Here is a 23,968-nt window from a genome sequence, read left to right on the forward strand (position 1 = left end):
TCGAAGGGAAGTCAATTGCCTGGAGTCCCGGAGAAGCAGCCTTCGCCGAGGAAGCAGGACCTGGGAGGGCTCCTGCCGCCGCCGCTGCCGCTTCCACCCGCCGGTTCCCTGGCCCCGTGCCTAAGCCTCCCGGCACAGCGCCCCCGAAGGCGCCAGGCGACCCGGCCTCCTCTGCGTCTTCAGCCCCCAATGCAAATCGCGGATGATCTGGTCATCCTAAAGTGACCACGGTGGTTATTGGGGAGCTTGGTTGTGTTGGGTTCCTTACTACGCCTCCCTCGGTTGCTGCAAGGGAGAGGGTTCAAGGGAAATCCTAGTGAAATGCACTGATGGAATACTATTAATCCTAATGAACATGTTCCCAATGCAGGTAACTCTTAAAGAACCGAGAGTGGGAAGATCAGAGCAGGATTCCGAAGCGGTGGCCTCTTGAATTCTCATTGGATCCTTCCCAGCAGCCTAAATCACTCTTGCTGCTGTATCTATCAGGATGACTACAGCCTCGCTCCCTAGTTCTCTCTTTATCCCGCTGTCTTCAACACATCCTTTTACTTCTCTTTGCAAATTTATCTGTAGTCCACTTCCTGGTCTCTGGGGTTACCCAGCTTCTAATTTTCCCCACTGTATGGGGCTGTACAGTCCGTAAAATTTCACTTTGTCTGCCTAAGGCTCACCACAAATAAGCCCCCTCCCACTCCCCCTAAAATAAAAGGCACCTCTTTCACACTTCGCTTCCCTCCCTTGGGGCTTCCTGGCTCTGCGTGTAACTTGTTTTTACTTGGTATGCCACCAGGAACTGCTGATTATTTCAAAGTTGCACCACCCTGAAGCTCATCACTTTTTACCTTGGTTTGGAAGATCATGGAATATCTGTTGGCATCTTGGATGTATTTTTCTCATAGTCATCTTGCTTCCTGAAATTTCCTCTGGTAAGTTCTTCTCTTTATATGTTGTGAGAAACTTAGTAGTAGTGTTATTTTTAATAAGCTTGTTAGTTTAAAAAATGTCTCATTTCTTACATTTTTGTCACTTTCAGAACTCAAAGATCTATGTGAATGTGTTGATTAATTAGTGTGTTAGTTGCAGTTGTGCTGATGTAGCCCATGTAATGAATTACCCTATCACCTTTTACATTCTTTATTTATTTCTGCCCTCATTTATATTTCAGGTTATAGGAAACATTAACCATCCCCCCCACCCCAGTAATGCTTCTTGGCACACATTCCTGAGCCATTTGAAAGGTCAAATTTTATGTTTATCTAAGAGTAAGCTTAACACAGACCTTCTGACAATTGCAGGGTCTGGCAAAGTTCACTCTTTCCTGATCTTCAGAAGGTTGTTCAGGTCACTATTTGTTCATCGTAAGCAATTACATGAATAGGGAGGACTTTTGTAAAGTGTATTTTTATGAGTTCAGCAGGATACTAAACACTAAAAGCCACTGTATGGTAACGTGAGGAGTGTGAGTTTTGAGTGCACCATTTTTATTTTTATTACATCCCAGATCACACATGAACACATTATTTTGGGTGTTGTATTTAAATTCAGGCATCACATTTGGAAGTAGGTTTCCAATTTTGTGAATTTAACTGGTGAACAGTTAGTTGGACACAGAGTGCTCATTTCAGAGGAAGAGAGCTATCAGAAGAAAGCAGTGATTATCTTGGTACTAATCATTGAAATTCAGGGACAGACTTTATATGAAAAATTTAATTGCCTCAATCTTCACACTTGTTCAACCCCCAGACTCAATTTTAATAAGTATGTTAATATGTCAGTGTTTTTTTCTTTTATGAGCATTTTTATGAGATTAACTGACAGTTATGATTATCACTTCCCCTTTAAGTATAGGTGTGCTGAGAAACATTTAAATCTTAGCTTTTACTTCACACATTGACAAGGACACAGAATTTATTAATTGCCAAACCCGAATGTATCAGTCGTCTCTAATGCATGCTGAGGTTTGGGGTTTTTTCTCTGTGAACCCCCCTCTCAACCCCTCCCCATAAGAACAAGTTGCTGGTTTCTACATTTCTGGTTATTGGGATGGATGGAGGTGAAAACCTATTCAAGATTTTCTTTCTTTCCTTTTTTCTTTTCTTTCTTCCTTTTTCTCTCTCCCCCCCCCCCCCCCCCCCCTATGTCGTCATTGATGGCTGACTCGACACCCTAAGTCATGCTTTTTTAAATTCAAAAGCCCTTTTAGCTTCCAGAGAGAAAAGTACTCCAGCTGCGGCATCATCCATCCCCCATCTCGGGATTCAAGGGCTTTTCCCCCTTGGCTTCCACCGAGAGAACGGGGCTGCCTGTGGTCCGCACCACTGGGCTCCCCTCACCCGTCACTAGTTTCTACCTGGTCTCCTTCCCAGCCTGGTCGTCCTGACTGACAAGTGCCATCAGCGCCCGAGACTTCAGCTGGAGAAACGAGGGGCTTACCATAATTCACCAATTCAAACATCCTCTTTGGAGGACTGCTGCTTTTGCGCAGGAGTGGAGGGAGGGAAGGAAAAAAAAAAAAAAAACCCAACTTTCCGTGCAGTCAGATCTTTGCTTCTTAACCTAGTCTACTCCAGTAAGGCACAGACGTCAGGTACTTAGGTAAGTGCTTTTTTTTTTTTTTTTTTTTTCCTGTATCATAACCTGAAACTCAGGTTGGTGGAGGGAAGATGTGCATTGCACCGTCAAGGACGCTTTAACCGGGAGGGCGAGCAACAGGCGACTCTACCTGGAGATTTGTCCGCAGCTCGTGGCAACGCCTAAGCCACCTGGGCGCCGGGAGCACGGAGGACAAGGTGCGCGGAGGACAAGGTGCCCTGTAGACCGGGCGGCCCGGGCTTGGCGCCGGGAATGGGGATGACCCTCACGGGTGGGGACAGTGCCCCGCGCCCCGCCCGCTCCGCCGGCGCAGGCTCGGCTCTAGGCCCCTGCGGCGAACTGGCGCCCGGCGTGGGCATTCGCAGCCCTGGAGCCGGGCTCGCGCCAGGGGGTTCATCCTTGCTTCACGCTCCATTTCCAGTCTTCCTCCCGCCGAATTTGAGCAAAACCTCTTTTCTGTGCTAGAGGCCAGATTTGGGAGCTCTAGAATCCCTCAGCAGCGCCCATCTGCGTTTGTATTTATTAATTATTATTATTATTTTTAATGAGCTGTACCTAGGACTAAGAAATGACGGCTCTCCAGCATGCCTGCTTCATAAAAAATGAGTCTCCATCCATCCGTTTGGTTGGGCTTAGAATAGCTGACTTCTCAGGCTCTGTGTGAAAGTGTTGCTGACCGTCACACCCTCCCTTCCTTCACCAACTCGCAGGAATCCGGAGGGTGGAGCGGTGGGGGAAAGAAAGAGTTGGATTTGAACTTGGAGCCAGAGGTTGGAATATAAGTGAAAAGCAAAGAGTAAGGGTTGTGAGTCTTTCAGCTTCTGTTATACCCACTTGCAAGTTAGGCTTTTCGGTTTCCGTCCCCCTTTCCTGGAGGCGGGGCGGGAGGTAGGAGGGTCCAGGCTGGGAGCGCTCCCCTCCGGCGTCCACCCGAGAGGGGGTGGTGCTTCTGGGCTGCTGGCGATGCTCGTTCTGCAGCCGAGCAGTGGCAGAGAGTTTAAGACTCCGATGGCTGTTCTACTAGTCTCCAAGAGTTGAGCCACAGTCCCTTTTACTTTGCACCAGGTCAGAAACGTAATCAGCCCTTTAGAGCAGGGACCACCTTCTGATGGGAATCCGACTGGGAAACGCTGGGGAGGCTCTACCCTCGAAGATAAGATGCATGTTTCCGGCTGTGTGAGATACCATCCCGAGGCTTGAAACGAGGAAGAGGTGACTGGGGTTGCTAAATAACCCTCCTATTGCTTACAAATAGTCTAGCCGGTCAAATAGATGTAAGCAAAGAAGAAAGCACCAGGGTATAAAACTGTCACAGCAGCTTCGAAGACGGATGATTCAGATTTGGGGTACTTTTTCTTTTGCGAGCTGTTTAGATTTGTCATCATGCAGTTAAGCAGGTAAGGACTGAATGTCTATATTTTATTGACAATGATATAACCTGTGTTTGACCCCTCCCGTGGTAATTTTTCCCTGTTTGAAGCGATGGAATACATGTATTTTCAAATGGGTCTGCTATGATGCATAACTTCTTGATATTTGCATTCAAGAACCATTTAAATCCACTTAAATGTTTAACATGCATTCACTTGAATGTTCAAGGTACATTTATTTAAATGTTTAACAATGTTACAAAAATCATAAACTTGGCTAAGGTGAGAGGAAGAAATGGGGAGGGTAGAAGTTAGAGGAAGGAATGTAGAACCCTAATGAAGGATGTAAGCTAGTAGTTGCAGAAATGCCTTAAAACTGCTTCTTGTTAAGGTCATAGACCTGAATATATAAAGGAGAATTGGAGAACTATTAAGGGCGTCTTCAACTAGCAATTTAATTCTGACTACTTGAGAGAAATGTTTTGTGGGTATTTTCATGTAATTATCTCAATTTCAAAAAAAAAAAAATCCTTGGGGTAAAGGTGGGTTGAGTTGTCAAATAGGATGAGAAAAGAGCTTGCCCTAAAGCAGTGTTATGTATGACCCCAGTATAGAAATCTTTGGGCTTAGGAAACCAGTTGGAAACTGAAAAATAAAATATAAACACATTTTTTAAATTATGGAAAATCTCCCATAAATAAAGCTTTTTAAAATTCCAGGTTTTGGAGATGTATAATGTTACTAGCCAATAGATTTCTTCCACTATCATACGTAACAACCCCCAAAAATCTCAATTAAAATGAAAACCACAATTTGAATAAGTTATGTTATTATTATTGATATTGTTTTGCTTACATGTTGAAGGAGTCTGGAATCCCCACACAGTGAAGCAAAAAATTTTGATAAGATATAATCCTAAAACTATTTCATTTATTTCTAACAGTTTTTCTTTTCTAAGAAATTGTATTCTTTAAGATTTTTCTCTGGAAATAATTTTAGTACTTACATTTATTGACGTAGATCCCTGATCAATAATTTTTCTACTTGTAAGGCTCACTGATAACATCTTGAAGAAATATGAAACATAATTGTGACTTTGGGTCATAAAATTGCAAAGTTATGGTGCTTTTCTTAGTTTGATGCAAGAGGTAGTTTTTACTCCACTGGAAAAAGTAATTTGTCAATGAATTCCAATTCCTGAATTCTTTTGCATTTTACCCTCTGGAGTTCTATTGCAGTGAATATACCATTATTATACATTGTATTACATATGTATGCCCACTTTTGGGTGAGTGAAGAAGGTATTTATTTTAAATTACATTGCTTTAATAGTGTTTTTAAAAGAAGCAGACATACCATATGATTGATTTCATTTATCATTTAATCAGAGAATATGTCATTCCAGCTTCTCATGAGATATTTTCTCTTAATAAACTCAACATTGTAATGAAAATGTACATTTTTTATAAAATACAGTACATTTTGATTTTCTTCATGCAGAATAATTGATATATGATAATCAAGTAAATCAAACCTAAGTAGGAAGAAACCATTGGGACTCTAAGAGTGTGTGTGTGCATGTGTGTGTGTATCATATACATACATGCATATATGAGATTAGCCTTACTCCTAGATTTGTGTGTTTTTTAAATAAAGATGGAATTTCTTTTCTGAATAGTGCCTTTGTGTGTTTCTCTCTACAAGTGCAAAGAACTCAACTGATAGGACTTCAAAACTTTGATGCTCTGTTATCAGCCTATACTTCAGTTTCCTATATTACCTCTTATTTTGATTTTTTTCATATTATCTCCAAAAAGAGTAGTTTCTGAGTAGAGTGTCTAAAATTTTAATAATTTAGAAAATTAGATATTAGTATTAGAAGTTCAAAGTTCAGACGCAAAGACAAATGTAACGCCCATCCGTGGCAAGTTTAGCACAAATCTATCTTTTATTAAAAAATATCCCAAAGGTGTTTGTATGTTATGATTATGACTTATGATTAATGAGGTCCTCTTCTAAGATTCTTAACAGTTTTCTTTTTACCTCTTAGTATTGGGTTATTGTGAAAAGTAGAGAGAGATGGATCTAAGAACACTTCCTCAATTTTATTTCTAGTTCCATCTCACTAATGCGATCCTAGTAAGGTGTCTTGACTACTCCTTCCAACCCTCATCTCTCACATGGTTGAAAACACCATCTACTTCATAGTATTTTTGCAGAAAAAATGACAGAAGAGATGAGGATGCTTTAAAATTACAAACGTTATGAAAACAAAATGTATTTTGAAAAAGATACCATGTATATTTGATATTTTTGTTTGGTTTCTGGATAAAATTCTTTTTCCATGCAAGAAGTAATGTTGACTCAACTGAAAAAAAAATTAGTACCAAATATTCTTGGTCTATGTTTTTATGGAGTCTAATGAATTTACATAGCATCTCTTTTGCTTTGATATTGTGTAGCTAAAAAACAAAAAACAAAAAACACAAGCTTAAAGAGTACACTCCTTAAGGCACATTAGTTCTTATTTACATCATATTTACCTTGGCTTTAATGAAGTTCTCGGAGAAGAGTCACTTTTACAAAAATAGTTGCTCTTGATTGACTTTTCAGCGTCATTTAGTGAAAGTCTGATTTCTTAGCAGATTTATATTAGCTTGTTGATCTCTGTCAGTTTAACTGAAAACAAGATCGAAATATTCTCATATAACAACTTTCATAATGAAGAAACTCGAGAAAAGCCAGACTTGTAATTTCTGACATTATCAACTCATATTCAGCTTACCAGGATTAATTAGGTGACATCTAGCATTGTTGGTGTTTTAATTTAGCAGCTACATGGATAAGTTCATTTAGACATTTAGTAGTGTAACTCTGACCAGTTTTTCCATGCACTGCTATTTGGTTTTATGATTTTAATATTTACAATTCATGAGTTCTAAAGGAGAGCAAAAGAAAAAAAATTGTGTTTAATATTATTGATTGCTAATGGATGATCTTGATTCTTAAAAGGAAATAGTATTAAGATGTTTATTCTATTCTATAAAAGAGTAAAAGATTCTCTGAAGATGAAATTTAATCATGAACACTAATGGCCCTTTTGCTGAAAATATATCTAGAAGTCCTGGCCTAGCTCCCCCCCTTTTTTTTTTCTTTTTAACGATATCAAATAGCCACTCAAACCATTTTACACTGGTCATCAAATATCCCCATCAATAACATTTTAAGCCTTTTATTGTTATCATTTCAAGGCATATTTGATGGGTTATTAAGAATATTTATATCCAATTAGTTATTTGCAGACCTATCCAGTTACAAAATCTCCATAGATAATTATTTCATAAGCTATGAATTAGCTCTTCTATACTTATGGTTTGAAATAAAGTATTCATGCAAACAGTTCTGGGATATTTCTCAATTTCATATTCAAAATAACAAATCATGAATAACTAATAGATGCTCTAATTGAAATAAACACAGTTATTTTCTAACCAGTTTTGCATTTCCCCCAAGATTAAAAGATATAACTAATATACTTTTAATGAGCTGATTGAATTACTACACATTTTATCATGACATAAATAGTTGTGTTAATTTTGTAACTGTTTATTTTTAACCAGGAAAGCATAAATTCAGATGTGGAAAAATGACATGCAATATAATAAATTAGGAAATCTTAAAGAGTCTTATTCTTCTATATTCATTGCTATTTCTTACACATAATTCATAATTTCTCAAATTTTTTATTTTTTAAGTTTAGAGTTAAAAATGATATGTATCTCAGTGTAAGCTATTTTTATTTATAATTATTTTTTGAGGAGCATTTGTATTACTGCGTAACCCTAATTTACTCAGATGTGGATGCCTCTAAAAGCACCCAAGGCATAGAAAATTTCTTTTAATAGCTGATAAAGGAGCTACCATGTTATAGTTTCAGCAAATTAAATCTATAAAATACACATTTATTGATTAAATTAATAAATATGTTAACATTACATTCGAACGTATTGTAGCTCTCTGCTATATAAGAATTATTGTCTCATAATGGTGTGTTTCATTTAAATTCCATTATAGATTTATTGTGAAAGAATACTTACAGATAGACTTATTCTTCCTGATTTCTGCAGATATCAGACAACCTCATCAGGATTGAGCTGTTTTTTATGAACTTTTGTGGAGTTTTGCATTTTGTTAATTTTAAAAGCTATCTCTAGAATATTGCACTATTAAAAAGCAGTCTAGCCTTGGGAAGACCAGAATTGAGTAAGCATGCATTTAGCTTTTCAGTGTCAAACAGTAGCTGTATATAAACACACTGCTACTTTACAGATTCATTTAACACTCTCACAACTGAAAACTATAATCTTTTAAACATTTCAGATGATGTCCACAAATATAAGCCAGTTTGGGCAAGTGATTAAATCAAATCAAGGAGTAAATTTAGCATGGGTTCACTCAAGTATCATAATACAAAATCACATATGTTTATGCAGGTTGTTAATCATGTGTTCTTTGTAATTTGTAATATCTTTGATATGCATGCACTTTTAAGATGCAAGTATTTGTAACTTTTAATACTGTGTACAGAAGCTCCTTCTGTTTAGCTAAAGTAAATATAGAACAAAAGTTAATTCAATCGCGAAATTCCTGGGGTAGACAATACAGTTGTGGCTTTCCTGTCTTTAGTGTGGCAGTATTTCTAATGGTTTGAAAAATCAGCCCCATAAATGTATGTACAGAGATGGTGGAACAGTCTTTTTCAGACGTGAACACCTCAAATAGTAATGAACAAAATCTAAATATTTAGAAGAAAATCATTAAAGGTTGAATAAATCACACAATAAAGTAAACAAATGCTCCTTTAAGATAATTAACCCATACTTTTCTCAAAATGTTCTTATATAACAGCAAATATATTAATATACAGACCAAGTCTAGCTTACTCAAAACATTTAAATTGAGTGGCTTTACTTGAATTTATAATGAGAATTTCTGATTATTCATTCAGACCTGTCACCAATATACAAAGTTTCAATACATTATATACATGTGAATAGTAATATTTCCAAGATTATACTATCAAATAATGTGGAAGAAGACTAAACTTTCCAAAATTGAATAATCTAGAAAAAAAATGAATTGCCAGTGATCAATGAACAACAGCAACAAACTAGAAAGTATATTTTCTGTTCCTTATTACTAATTTCACTCCAAATGAAGTTTTTTTTTTTTGTTTTTTTTTGTTTTTTTTGCGGTACGCGGGCCTCTCACTATTGTGGCCTCTCCCGCTGCGGAGCACAGGCTCCGGACGCTCAGGCTCAGCGGCCATGGCTCACGGGCCTAGCCACTCCGCGGCATGTGGGATCTTCCCGGACCGGGGCATGAACCCGTGTCCCCTGCATCGGCAGGCGGACTCTCAACCACTGTGCCACCAGGGAAGCCCCCAAATGAAGTTTTTAAGCAACTTGTTAATTTGAATTCAAAACCTGTCTTGAGTAAGCGATTATGATAGCATGTGAGTTTTTTGGATTTGTAAGAGATACTCTTTCCTACTTACTGAAAGTTTCACAGTCACTTAAAAAATAGCACTTTTATTTTTTGAAATGTGAACTAAGAGAAATGAATCCAGTCTTCCCTGTGAATTGAAACTTAAAGTTCATAGCTAAGAAAAAGGCAATCCCAAGCAATTTCTTAAGAAGCACAAAATTATTCTTGAACCTTTTTTTTTGACTAAAGTACTTGTTTTCAGCATCTTCTCACCTTTGAGTGCAGACAGATTCTAGACTTACACCGCTCCTCCTCAACACACACAGATTTTTGCAACACTTCTCTCCTTATTTGAGAACTTGTAGATCAAGGACATATTATTGACATTTAAAATGTATAGCTATCTTTATATTTCAGCTAAAAAGGTAAACTAATTATGTTTGAACTGTGCGGAGAAAAATAACTTGGAGCATCCATGTTTCCTCTTAGAGTGAACTCTAGCAGGTTTTCATGTGTCTCTTCCATCCATCCATGAAATGTGAACATTTTAACACATCTCTTATTTAACCAATCAAAAAAATGAAACAACAAATTACGACCATATGAGGACAGGCCAGAATGAATATAAAAGATCACTCATGTCATTATAACTTTGTAAATCTATCCTTAACAGCTTCTCTTTAAGGAGATCAATTTGGATTTAGAGTAAGACCCAACAACTCCAATATAAACTGCTGTGATTAACTATTAAAAATATTTCTTTCTCATCCATAATATTGAATCAGTAAGGTAAACAAAAGTTTAATCTAGCTTCACATGATTCTTTCATGAAAAAAGTGATAACAATTTGATATGCTTTACTGTCTTTTGGATATAGATTTGCAAAGTTCTAAGCTGAAGATAATTTATTTGCTCAGCATTTGAAATTGGACAATTATTAACCGATTATTAAAAATTTTGATCTCAGATAAGTCCTGCAATATTGATTTCTATGATTATTATTTAGAAGGTATTGCCTGACCAGTTCAGACAATATGATTTTTAAAATTACCACTATTACACTAGTATGTATATGATATGCTGGGTATTAGCTAATACTCAACAGTTTCTATGTGTCAGATATAGTAATGCCCCATTTATTTTTCCCTACAATATCCTTCACAATCTGGCTGGCTCTTTTAATATAAAAACTCTCTTCAATAATATAGATTAAAAAAAATATAAGTTTACTTTACTTTACTTTTGAAACTTAGTATCTTAAATTCTTTATATCTCCCTGAATTTGGAGACAGTTTGAGCTATTTTAAAAGTTAAAGTAATATATTGACAAGAGTGGTCCTTGAAAATACCAAATGCTTTCAAAATTCCACGTTGGGGAATAATGGGGAAAGCAGGTGTTCACTGTTAGAAAAGAGTTTAGTTACACAAGGTAGAATATATTGCCAATACCAGGCACTGTAAGGGTACCTACCATATGCAAATATGGGCCATCCCAGCATCTTTGGCAACTGGGTAAGCTGTGCAAAAGTCCATTGCTGAAGACTCATTCTACAGTTAGAAATACCCAGTTCTGACACTCTTTGTTAGCTGGTGGTTCAGAAGAAATTGGAAAACAGCAGACAGATTTAACTACTTGCTGCTAGATTGGTTTGCTTGTTGTAGATCATGTCTTTTTGTTACTTTTGGTTCTTTTTCAAGAAATATTTATTGGATGTCTGATCAGTGGTGTGTCCTAGGGTAAAGCTTGGGAATATAACAATGAAAAGATACAATTGCACTTAAGAGGCTTATGGGTTTTTTTGCTATTTGAAGTACACTTTGATTTAATTAATCCACTCAGGCAAATTTAATGCTTGGTCACTCATTTTATTTTCACACATGTCCAATTTTGATATTGTGCATATAATTCTCTTTAAGAGAAGAGGAGGGCTGTCAAATTCCTCAGTATATAGATAGGTCAGTAAAGAAAGTATTTTCTATCTAGAGAGTTAAAGGATGACTATTAAGAGAAATGGAGGAACCAGGATGGTTCTGCTAATAAAGTCATAATAATTCTCAGAGTGATGATTTAGTTGACATGTGATTGTGTGGCGATTTTGTTTGTTTGCTTCAATGTTAGCTTTTTTTCAATGGAAACATTTTTAATGGGTTATGCCTTTTGATTTTTAGGAATTAAAATTAATTAAAAATCATATTAACATTACAAAAATGCACTTTATTAATTTAATTTTCTTATTCTATCATGTATTTATTGAGGGCCTTCCGTGTACCAGGTACTTTTGTTGGTGGTACAGGTGCATTAGTGAATCAAACAACACAAATCCTTGCCTATTGTTGCTTATACTGGAATTCATTATTACAGGAATTTCAGGAATTGTTGCATTATTACAGGAATTATTATCCTGTAAGTTGAATGATCCCTGTAATCAGAATTAGAAGATAGGTTAGGCGTCCACTGACAATGTTTATAACCCACACTCCTAGGTTGAAAAGTTTGAATATTTTCATTTCCTTGCAAATGGATAAAAAGAAACTGAAGATTATTATTTTGAAATTTTAAAAGATTTCCCTATGGCCTAAATAATCGGGATCTTTAAAAAACACTTTTTAATAATTTTACTAAACTTTCTTTGAAACTTTCTTAAATGTACTCTTTTGTGCATGTGTGTGTGTGTGTGTGTGTGTGTGTGTGTGTGTGTGTGACTTCAGAAGATACACTTCTATTTGCGTTTCTCTGTAGAGTAATTTCTAATTAAAAAGCTTATTTCACCTTCTAGGCCTGGTTAACTCCAAAACAAGTTTTAGTCCCCTTATAGATCAAGAGATTGATTTATTGTCCATTTGGACACCAAACTTCAAGTTTTCTGAATTTTATCCCAGTATTATGTCTTAGTCTTGGAATGTATTAGTGAGCCTTTATTTACAGTAGTTCAGATGCCTTTGCTGAGCAGCAAGTTAGTATTGTACTTTCAATTTTTACTCAGGATCACTATAAATATTTTTAAAAAAAGCATTTCTAAAGCTTTGCAAAACCGTAACTGCTGACGTTGTCCATAAAGGCAGGGGCAGAAGGTTTATTATCTTTGCATTTATATGGCTTTGCACATAGTATGTTTTTTCAATTAACTTTTTCCTCAAATTCTCTTTAAATTTACATTTATGTGACAGAATTCTTTTTACTGACAAGAGATATTTTATTCTCCTCACAAACGAGAATGCTTTTTATTATTGGATCATGCCAGAAAAAGCAGAATCATATTGCCAGTTATAGTAACCATATTAAATCCAGATGTCTGTTACCATTATTTCCACTCCACTCCTGTACATTGATTATTTTAATCTTTATTTTAGGCTGTCTTCTGTTCCTCTGTTTTGGTAGTCAAAGATACTAGTTATAACAAGGTTTCTGAAGCATTCCTTGTATTTTGCTTTAAAATTAGATTTTATAATCTAAATATACTATTCTAAACATCCTGCCTCCAAACTTCGTTCTTTAGTCTGTGGTCACTTTCCTTTTGAATTAAAATTGAGTACAATCTGAATCTTACCAAGATTTTTTTAATATAATCACTTATGTTGAAACACCAAGATATTTTATATTTAAAATGTAAAGATAACCCAGGTTACTCTTGAACTTTGGGCTTTTAAGAATAATTTCTCCTATGTTCTGGACAGAATTAAAGAATGGAACTCACTTTCTCTTCATTTTTTCTAATCAGTTCTACCATTAGGTAGTAGCATTTAACTTCCTCTTTATTGGTAGGACAAGATTGTATTGACAGGATCAAGCAGGAGATTAGTTCCCTCTGCAGTATAACCTCCTCAGAGGAATACAAACCCTCATTAAGATGGAAAACACTTAAAGCTGTAATTCAGAGGCACTGTATTGCCTGATCAGCTAAATAAAATAAATAACGACAAGGACCCTCTGGAATACAGGTTTAGCAGAGTTAAATGACTAAAAAGTTTCACTTCTAAGGCCAGTCTTACAATGTGATTTAAAACAAGGAAGCCCATTTTTTTTTTTAAGAATAAGAAAAGTGAAAAAGTACACTAATAATGCATTACTAACATACTAAATAATGAAAATCTCTTATAAGCAGACTTAATGAAGCAGCTCATGAGGTTAAAAAAATAAAATAAAATAAAGAGGAATTCAAGTCAGTGCATGTTCCAAAACCTTACAATCAATGCGCATGACAGAGTTTTAAGTATTAGAGGCCAAAGGGATTACTATGCCAGCCGATCCTTCATCATCTGGTCATAAACAAAGGTGTTTAAGAGGATAATAGTATATTGTAAAATTTAGAAGACTAATGAATGGAAATCCATCTGCAGTTATTTATATAATTTTCAAACCACTATATTGAAAACAATTTAAGGTAGTTGTTAACCCACCCAAACGTTTGTTTTTCAAATTCAAAAGGAATTGCTAATTCAAATGAATGCATTCCATTCTTTCTGTAGCTGTAGTCTCTGAGTGGGTAACCAGGTTTCTGCGACGCCTGGAGTTGAAAGGGTTTGTTTTTTTTTTGCTTTAGGGATTAGCGTTACTTTTAGCTTTTTATAAATTAGTTTTACTTTCTTAAGGGAAAAATGAAAGAATTATCAATTCATAAGGAAAGGAAAAACTTAGTTTTTGGTTTAATTCCTAGATAGACTTAGTGATAAATTGCGTAGCTAAAAGTCAGAATGATTTTATTCCCATTTCAACATGTTACTGTTTATTTGAACAGATGCACAGACAAAGGTAAAGCAATCACTTCTCTATACCCCTGGTGAAATATAGAAAAAAGAGTGGCAAAATCCTACCTATTTATATGGAATATGGTACACATTATGTAAAACATGCAAAATTTTATGTCTTGATGAATATCTTGACATCTTTACATAATAAAATGCCAAATTCTACTCCATTAGGCTATTTAAAAATTCAATACCTTTAAATAAACAATGTCTAGATTATGGAAGAGCAATTTTAGGTCATTTGAAATCTAAAATTACAGATCATAACTAGAATTTAATTAAAGCCATAAATTAATACATCATTACTAAAGTGAGGATGTAAATCATTGAATAATGGAACTCTCATTCTTTTATTAAATTTGGCTATATACTATATGTAGGTCATGAACATTCAAAGATGAAAATCCATATGCACATGCATATTAGAAGATGCATTATATTATCCATATGTGTTTGAATAAGCTCTTCAAACTGAATACTTGAGTTTAACTGGTGCTCTTAAAAAGCTATACCTTTAAAATTATTTTTGCTATATCCAGGGATCTTCCTTGCCAAAAGTTACTATAAAATATAACATATACGTATATTTTTAGCAGTAGTCCTGAGTTTTCACACTATTGTTCTTTAAAATAATCTTATTAGAAATGATCCTCATATTCTTGTCATTATTTGGCATGTTTGGGAACATAAGAAAACTGACCTCATATAAAAATTTATGATTACATTTCAACAGAATATTAAAGTCATCTCATTCCACTGAAATGTTATTATTTCTCCCACTGTGAGATACCAATTCTGTTTTATGTATGTGGGATAGTAGTTTTTTCTTTTAGTAAAACTGTAAAGCAATTTATAACAAGATCGAGTAATCAAGCCTATTGAATTAATCTTACAGTATCTCTGAACAGCAGATAGGTAAATTAAATCAGTCTGATCGTGAGTATACTTTTTAGCTCAATAGATAACACACACAAGCTGAAAACCTTAGTTTTCTGATTTTTTTAGTTTATGGTACATGTCTCAAAAGATATTAAACTCAATCACATTTAGTTGATTAGGATATAATCTTTATTGAAAACATTAAATTATATGGAGCAGATATGCTTTGAAAACCCATAATATGAAAACCTATATGATGAAAACTCATAATATGTAGTTACTCAGATCCCTTGCTTATAATAGCCTGAGATAAAATTATCCCATTTTTATTTTCTATTTTTATTATTTATATTGTCCATTTAAAATTTTTATTTTGTTCAGAAGCATTTCAGTAAGTGACAACAAAAATCCTAATAAATAACCTTCAATATGCAATTAGTTCTAATTAGGCTGTAGTGTGGTGTAACAGGGAGAGCTTGGTTTTCAGTTTGACTTCAAGAGAAATGCCATTTAAAGCTTGCTCTGCTGCATGTTTATTCACCTTGAACCTCAGTCATCTAAATAAGCAAATGGTGATAATAATATATACCACACTGTGCAGCTTGGGGGTAAAATAAGGAAATATTGGTAAAATGCTTGGCATGTCAAACGAACTCAATAAATATTTATTTTGTTGTGAAGGAAATAAGTATAGCATGTCATTTTCATCATCACTGTCTTCCCCTCCACCCCTCCACCCCGACCCTATAGGGTTTGGAGGGGCTTCAGATAAAGTTATCCCTAGAATATGACCTTCCAAAGCGGGAGGGGCAAGCCATTCAACTGCTGTTTCTATATTATTATTCTTTAAATTCAACAGTTGCAATACTATGTAAGACACTGTACTTGTTAACGAGAAGAGGATTTGTGTTTGACTTTCGCCGTGAACTCTCATTCATTTTGTCTATCTTCTGAAACCATGAATAATGGAACATAAATGAAAAGATTCCTAGTTGTCCACAATTGTGTGTGAGATCATGATAATACCTTATATTTTTACCTAAAGCTAGTACAGTAATTAATAACGATGCTTTCATATCCTTGTTCTTAACAATTTTTGAAGGTTAAGAATGCTTTGCTTTGATACTACTTGAACATGTCATTTATGATTATGATTTGGACACAGAAACCATGACCTCAGAACTCCATTTCTCTCTTTTCTCAGCTATCAAAGCCTTTGCCATCCTGAAGCATAGCTCAGATGCAAACTCCTTCGTAAAAAGTTCTTTTTTATTTCCACATCGAAGAAGTTTTCTTAATCTTGCCATCCATATCACATTAATTACACCTCAATTTAGTACTTAATCATCATTTATTCATTCACTCAGACAATACTTATTAAGCAACTTTATTTCAGGCATGTTGCTAACTGTACTCAGCTGTCATTAAAATAGGAATGATTATTGTCCTCCTAAAACAAAGTTTATTTGGAGGCGGGGAGGTATGCAGGCAAATAGATAAAATATACATATAAATATGCAGTGTAAATGTGCTATAATAGAGGAAGTAATGGCTTCGTAAACTATGACCAGTCAACCTGAAAGGGTCACAGAGTCTTTGTGGAGGAAGTCACAACCAAGGCTGAAGTTCAAAGATAGGGTAGGGTTGGGCAGGTGAAGGGATCCAAGTAGAAATCAGGTTCAGGTGCAGTAAACTGCATAAGCAAAGATGCTGAGGATAGGGAGAAAGTGAGGTAAGTTTGTGGAATACAACTATGACTGAAACAGAGTTGATGTTTAGTTGATAATGGTGCTGGCATACACACGGCGGGGCATATGGATGAAGAGTTAAGCAAGGGAAGACAATTTTATAAATTTTCTTAGAGTTTGGATGTTATCCAGAGGGCAAAAGCATAATTATATAAGTGGGGTAAAACTGTTGTACGTTCACATTTATCTTTTTTAGTAAGATAACTTTTGCAGTTAAAAGGAGACATTGGAGAGAGTCACAGGGGTGATAGGATGACCAATTATGAAGCTATTGCAGTAATTCAGTGAAGAGGCAACCGTGAGACTGTTGGGGGTACAGAATGACCCAGTCAAGTAAAGTGGGTATGGAAGAAAGTGACAGATTTGATTCATAGTGTTACATGAAGGGGGGGACCCCTTCAGGGCCCAAGAATGGGCTGTTGTCTAACACTCGGAAATGAATTCTCCGAGGAGGCACACATGCTGACAAAGCAAGAGACTTGATTGGGAAGCGGCGTCCTGGCGGAAAGCAGGAGGGTAAGGCAACCCAAGAAGACTGCTCTGCCACGTGGCTCTCGGGTTTTATGGTGGTGGGGTTAGTTTCCGGGTTGTCTCTGGCCAATCCTTCTGACTCAGGGTCTTTCTGGGTGGCGCGCGCATCTCTCAGTCGAGAGGGATTCCAGCGCAAAGGATCCTGGGAGCTTGGAAGGACACATCGTCTCCTCCCTCCGTTTATCCCCGCCAGAGAATTCTTCCAGGTTAGTTTTATCAGACATACTGTGGGCTGGCGTGTCCTCCCTCCTTTCAGCCCCTCCTGAATTCTCCCAGTTAGTTTTCAGCGGCGCACTGGGACCTCCTGTTGCAACGCAGCTCAGACCAGCGGTTATCAGCGTGCCTAGCGGAGGCTGGCTGTTTCGGTCCGTGGTTCCCTCACAACAGGAGGAAGAACGCCTAGAATTTGGAATTTGGAAGGCAGAGGAAAGTAGGATTTGGGCTTAAATATTTGAGTGGATGGGGCTTCCCTGGTGGCGCAGTGGTTGAGAGTCCGCCTGCCGATGCAGGGGACACGGGTTCGTGCCCCAGTCCGGGAAGATCCCACAGGCCGCGAAGCGGCTGTGCCCGTGAGCCATGGCCGCTGAGCCTGCGCGTCCGGAGCCTGTGCTCCGCGACGGGAGAGGCCACAACAGTGAGAGGCCCGCGTACCGCAAAAAAAAAAAAAAAAAAAAAAAAGATCTGAGTGAATGGAAGTATCTATCATTTTTATCATTTTTAAGATAAGGGACCAGAAAAAGAAACAAATGGAAGAATGTTGATTTTCAGTTGACGGAGGTATTGGTTTTTGACAGAGGGGACCATAGGCAGTGGGTCCCACCTTACACACGGCCTTCCTCAGTTAATTCTAAATTTCTGAGGACAGAAGTGGTATTTTTAGTGATACCTGTGGTTTACCTCCATCTCAAAACATATCAGAGTATTTTGCACATTGTAAATGATAAATAAGATTTACTCTTTTATGCTTGTTTTCTATATTAAATAGGAATATAAACAATGAATAACTGTGGAAAAACTATTAAAGATTTACAGTTAAAATGTTTTAACTTTTCCATCATTCATTCACTTATACAATGTTATATTTAACAGTTATTTGCTGCAGAGCTAGCATTTATTTCAATACATAATAAAATAATTACCATATATTATGTAATATATGATAATACAATAATATGTTTTATACTTGAATAGAATTTGGGACCATTTTATACAGATATACTTATTTTATAATAATAAAATGATTCTAAAGTTTATACTTAGTAGAATAATATATTACATTTAATTACTTGGAAGAATGTGGCTTTTAAATAAATACAATCACTTTGGGAATTGGAGACTTTATTTTGAAGATTGAAAGTTTTATATTTACACATTTTAGTATTAGTGATTATGAATGTTAAGGAGCTATTTTATAGAGAAATGCAGTAGTTGCTCAAATCGAGAAATTTAGAGAATGGGTATATGACCTTAGCAAATCAGTCAGTTTTCCTTAGATTTTGTTCTAAGGGATTGAGAGAGAGAGAGAGAGAAAGAGATACTGACTAGAATATGTGGTAACATATAAACAATTGGTGAATCTAGTTGAAGGATATATGTGTGTGCTGTACTAGTCTCTTAGCTCTTCTGTGGGTTTTACATTTTTCAAAATAAAAAAAAGAAATATATTTGACACAATTACTTATGAAACTTCTTTGCATTTGCAAGGTCCCAAGTGGATTTTATTCCCTAAGAAAATACTTTAGATATGTTAGCAATAAAAATCAGTCCAAATGCAGACATAAAAGAAGAAATCATACAGCATGCAATGTTAATTATTTAACGAATAGGAATCATTAGCATTGAAATACCAACTAGATATTGGATAATGAAATAATGTGGTGTAAATGATGAGCCTCAATGATGTTACACACAATTCTAAAGGATATATCAGTGATGCTTAGTCTTCTTTTTACCTTTATAGTTTCAGGTATACTAGAGATTCAGTTTCAATATGTTAGGACATATTTTATTTTATAAATTTCAGTAGTTTATGAATTTCAAATACACATGGTATGGCAGTATTTTAGATAAAAGTAGTGCACTACCAGCCTGGAATAGGATTACAGAGAGCTAGTGAGGAAGAATAATTATATACTAGAATATATATGTATTATAATATTATGTGTATTTATGATGTATTTTATGTATTAGTGTATATTACTATATATGTAACATCTTCTTGGTGTGTTTTCTTCTGTACAGATTCTCAAGGCCATTGGGTGTTTGCAAGTAATAATGTTGTGTGAGTTGATAATGTTCTCACTAAATTTTATTTTATGAGAAAAAATTTGTTATGAGTAGGCCATGTACTAAAGATGTATTTTTAAACAGTACGATAATTCACTATTTTTACTTCCTTTTAGTTTATGAAAAGAAAAACTTGATCAATACCACTTTTTAACATGAACTCAAATTTTTGTTTTGTATTTAATGTTTTGTTGTGTTTTGATCTTCAATCTCTTTTATTCTTCATAAAATACACCCTTACATGTTCTGGAAAATATTGTGCATTGACATTGTTATTTCCTTAGTTGTTTGCTTAGGCACTTATCCAGGAATAGTAAGTTCAAGATTATTGTGCATTATCCCTGCACTCCAGGGAGTGGAATTGATGAATTCACTTACTTAATCATTTTCACTTTCCTTCATTGTACCTCATGATTTCTTTTCCTAGCAATACTTCTAAGTTTAGCTGTTTACTTCAGTAGTGACCTCCAAATGTCCTCAAAGGAATTCTACTGGTAATTGTCACTGGTAATCTATATCATAAAGTTATCATATTATAAAGGCCATTCAGTAATAATTTTAAAATTAGTACTCATATACAAAGGTGATTCAAATGTGTGTTTACCTGCTTTTGTGACAAACTAGGCTAATGAAGTTCTGTTGTTCCTGAATATTGAGCCTAATGGCCACTTGTCCTAAGGATCTTTGGAAACCTAAATACATAAATGTGTTAATGTATTTTAACACTACGTTTCTTCCTGTTTTGTAACTCTTCAAAGTTATTTCTCAAAGAAGGCTTCTGTAGAACTGTTGGGTATCATAGTTCGGTTTATTGTACATCCCTTTAAAAAGACCTTATAATATAATGATTTCAGTAGTTCCCCCAAATTAATTTAAACTTGAACAGGATTGTTATTCCCATGTGCTAATAAACTGTTCTTTCAGAAAAACTCATTTCTGAACATAAGTGGGAACATGTATCCATATCAGAAGTTGAAGAAACAGAAATAATTAAAACCTAACACTAACATTTTTAGGTAGTTCCCCTGTACACAATTTAGGAAAATCTTTCCATTTTCTTATATGTTAATATTAGGGAATATGAGGACCATGAAACATCTTCAATATATTTGGTAAAGAAAATAATAAGAGCAGTTGTTCTGGGTAATTATATATTGAAAAAATGACAGAATTTTAAAGTAGGACCTTCAATGTCATCTAGGTCAATCATATCCTACTTTCACAACATGCTGTTTCTTAACAAAGTCGTGTACTTCACCACAAAGAGTAGGGTTTAATTTGATGGTATATAATTACATGATTTCCTATAAGTATGAAATATGCTTTGAAACACTCCTAATGTCCTTACATGCTATAGGTGCTTTTCTACGTGCTTTATGTAAGTATAAGTTTTTGGTAACAATGATTAATTTGCTACCTTGAATATATTTGATCAGCAGAATAAAAATGTGTGTTTCACAAAGATAAGGAATATTTATTAACCATTTGGGGATTATACCATACCATCACACATAATAATAATTCTTAGTTTATGAATGAAAATGAAATATACTGTTTTTAAGGTAAATAGTATTGCTTCCACATAAGGAAAACAATATGTAAAAAAATCTATTTTCTTCATCAGAACTGGAAATTATGATCTGAATCATTTGACAGTGCTATATTTATACAAGTAATTGATGGGGATACAGGATCTTTTAACTCCTACTCCAAAGTACTTTTATTATGTGATATTGTCCTTTCTTATGATAAATCATTGTTAAAACATCTTCACTTGTAAGATGTCCTCTGTTACTTACAGACGAGGGCATATTTTAATCATCACATTTTAAAATCACCACATAAACAACTCATATGATTGGGGCAAATCAGATCGTATGTGGGTATTGAACCTTTTAATTGTGTAGAGGGTAAGACAGAATCTAAAGACCTAGGTCAGCCATATTGTATCACTGTTTTGAGATAGTTTTTAGTGGCAAAATTGCTGTATACCTCTCATACTGAAATAGTTCAGGATTAAATTGTGAATTACAGGGTTACAACTAACAGCAAATTAAAATTATCAATCGCCATAACCAAACACCAGAGACATATGGCAACTGTCATAGTTAAAATATTTTACTTAATACTGTGCATTTTGATGGCTTCCTAAAGAGATTTTGCTGATCCAAAATGCTCACAACCAAACTTTCTTGCTAGTCAGAATTTATATAATGCATGGTTCTATGTGTTATAAATAATAATTTTGAAAAAGTTTGGTGAGATGGAAAGTAAAATTGAAATTCAAATATTTGTAGAATATTTTGCATAGCATATAAACTGCATCAGTTGCTTTGTGTAAGGTCATTTATAATATATCACATTGGGATGACACCTCTTTGTTACTTTGGTTTTGAATGCCTATAAAATTAATGTATGTGTTTTCATAGTTTATGTATAATCTATATTGTTTTAGTTTGTGTATATATATGAATTTTGTAGGTATGCCTGTTTATCTTATGAATAAGACACAGATGTCCATTTAAATCTTTTAAATGTGCTAGAAATAATTTAATTATAATTCTGTTTAAATAATCAAGGAAGTTTTTCCCTAATAGAATAATGTTAAAAATAACTGAGCAAAAATGCATACCTCTACTCCCACCCACCCCTACATCCACCCATCCACGCATCTAAATATATTGCTAGAAATAGATAAATGATAGAGGCATAGATACACACACTTATTTACTTGTTTATGTATTCTTAGACCCAGTTTCATTCCATCTCAGTTTATATATATTTTAATCCATTTTAAAGCCTTTTTCTAATAAGTAAACAATAAAATACATGTATTAAAATTTATAACACAATTTATTAAGTAAACATATTCAGTATTTCTTTTGAAAGTATCCAGTGTTATAAAACATTTAAGCTGAAAAAATAATTATGAGTCAAAACTTCTGATAGTTGTTGCTCAGTGGGTTTAATGATCCACTGTATGGTGCTGTCCTGACAAGGCTTGCTGTAACTCAGTGACTTATTTTCCAATAAATACAAAAAGAACCAAAGTATGAAAGATATACAGCTCTGAAAAAAAGAAATTATTTCAGTTTACTTGTTAATCACTTTTGCTATTATCTGATTTAAAACACTGATATTAGATTTTTGAAAAAGGATTTGCCACTTCAGTACCTTAATTGCTAGAAAAGAATCTTCCAGGGGCTAACTAATTGCCTGTGTGTTTTGTCTAGGTGTTGAGGGAAAGCTAAGAGAATGAAGGCTCTAAGTCCCCAGTGGAAGCATGATATGGCGGAGCAGAGCTGGTGCTGAATTGTTCTCTCTGATGGCTCTATGGGAGTGGATAGCACTGAGTCTTCATTGCTGGGTTTTAGCAGTTGCTGCTGTTTCGGATCAGCATGCCACAAGCCCCTTCGACTGGCTCCTCTCTGATAAGGGACCCTTCCATCGTTCACAGGAATACACAGATTTTGTGGACAGAAGCCGGCAGGGATTTAGCACAAGATACAAGATATACAGGTATGAAGCAAAGGGAAAGCAATTACAGATATCTTCCTTGAAGGTGGTGGATCACTAAGTTGCTCTAAGGGAAGGTTTCAGGTGGGAAAGGGTTATCATCAGAAGGGTTATTATTGACCATTCACCATGGTAATGTTTTCTGGTTATTTAAAAGTATTTCTTGGAGATGTAACTTCTTATGGAAAAACTGGATAATGGTGACCACAAGTGCAGAACTCCCAAATTCTTGACTGTTAAACTGCCGTAAAGTAAGTTTCAGTTAACTCTGAGGCTGAGTTTATCATTTTAAATACTCAAAATTTTAAAAGGAAATTTCTTGAATGGCCTTTCCTTTCTGCCTTGTATCAGGATTTGTTACCCTTTTTTAGCTTAAGTGGAAATGGTGTCTTCTACTTAGTCACTGAGAAGTTGAGTCACCTCATCCTTTTTTACCTACAAGGTAATTGCACATTCAGAAGCTGGAGGAAATGGCCAGGGAATACAAAGGAAATGCAGATAAATAGGATGCGGTAACAAAGGCCAAGAAAAAGGAGGAGGCTGAGATGTATGGCCTTTAACTTCTACGGTTATTCTGTTTGAATCTAAATAAGTTACAAAAAAGGAGTCATACTCCACCCAAGCCTAGTGAATCCATTAAATAGAGGGGTATACAAGTGGTTGCCTGAATGGATTAGATTGCCTTGATCTATGCCATAAAGAATGTTTTATGAAGGTTATCATTTTGGTTTGTTTCTTCATGATAGAAATGTACAATTCCCAGTGACTGGTTTAGATGTATGCAGAAGCAAAACTTAGTTTTGTTTTTGT

The 23,968-nt window shown here is 35.2% G+C and overlaps 1 protein-coding gene across 1 annotated transcript in view; it reads left to right on the forward strand.

The window, feature by feature from the left end:
- The first annotated feature begins 3,557 nt into the window (after positions 1 to 3,557).
- Positions 3,558 to 23,968, forward strand: part of BRINP3 (BMP/retinoic acid inducible neural specific 3) — a 412,691-nt gene continuing 392,280 nt past the window's right edge. The window contains exons 1-2 of the mRNA XM_024738208.1: positions 3,558 to 3,992; positions 22,876 to 23,161. Coding sequence (XP_024593976.1) covers positions 22,926 to 23,161 — 236 coding nt within the window. The 5' untranslated portion in view covers positions 3,558 to 3,992; positions 22,876 to 22,925. The remainder of the gene's footprint in view (positions 3,993 to 22,875; positions 23,162 to 23,968) is intronic.

This window comes from Neophocaena asiaeorientalis, unplaced genomic scaffold (assembly GCF_003031525.2).
Source record: "Neophocaena asiaeorientalis asiaeorientalis breed wild unplaced genomic scaffold, Neophocaena_asiaeorientalis_V1.1 scaffold25, whole genome shotgun sequence".
In the NCBI taxonomy this organism is placed as follows: Eukaryota; Metazoa; Chordata; class Mammalia; order Artiodactyla; family Phocoenidae; genus Neophocaena; species Neophocaena asiaeorientalis.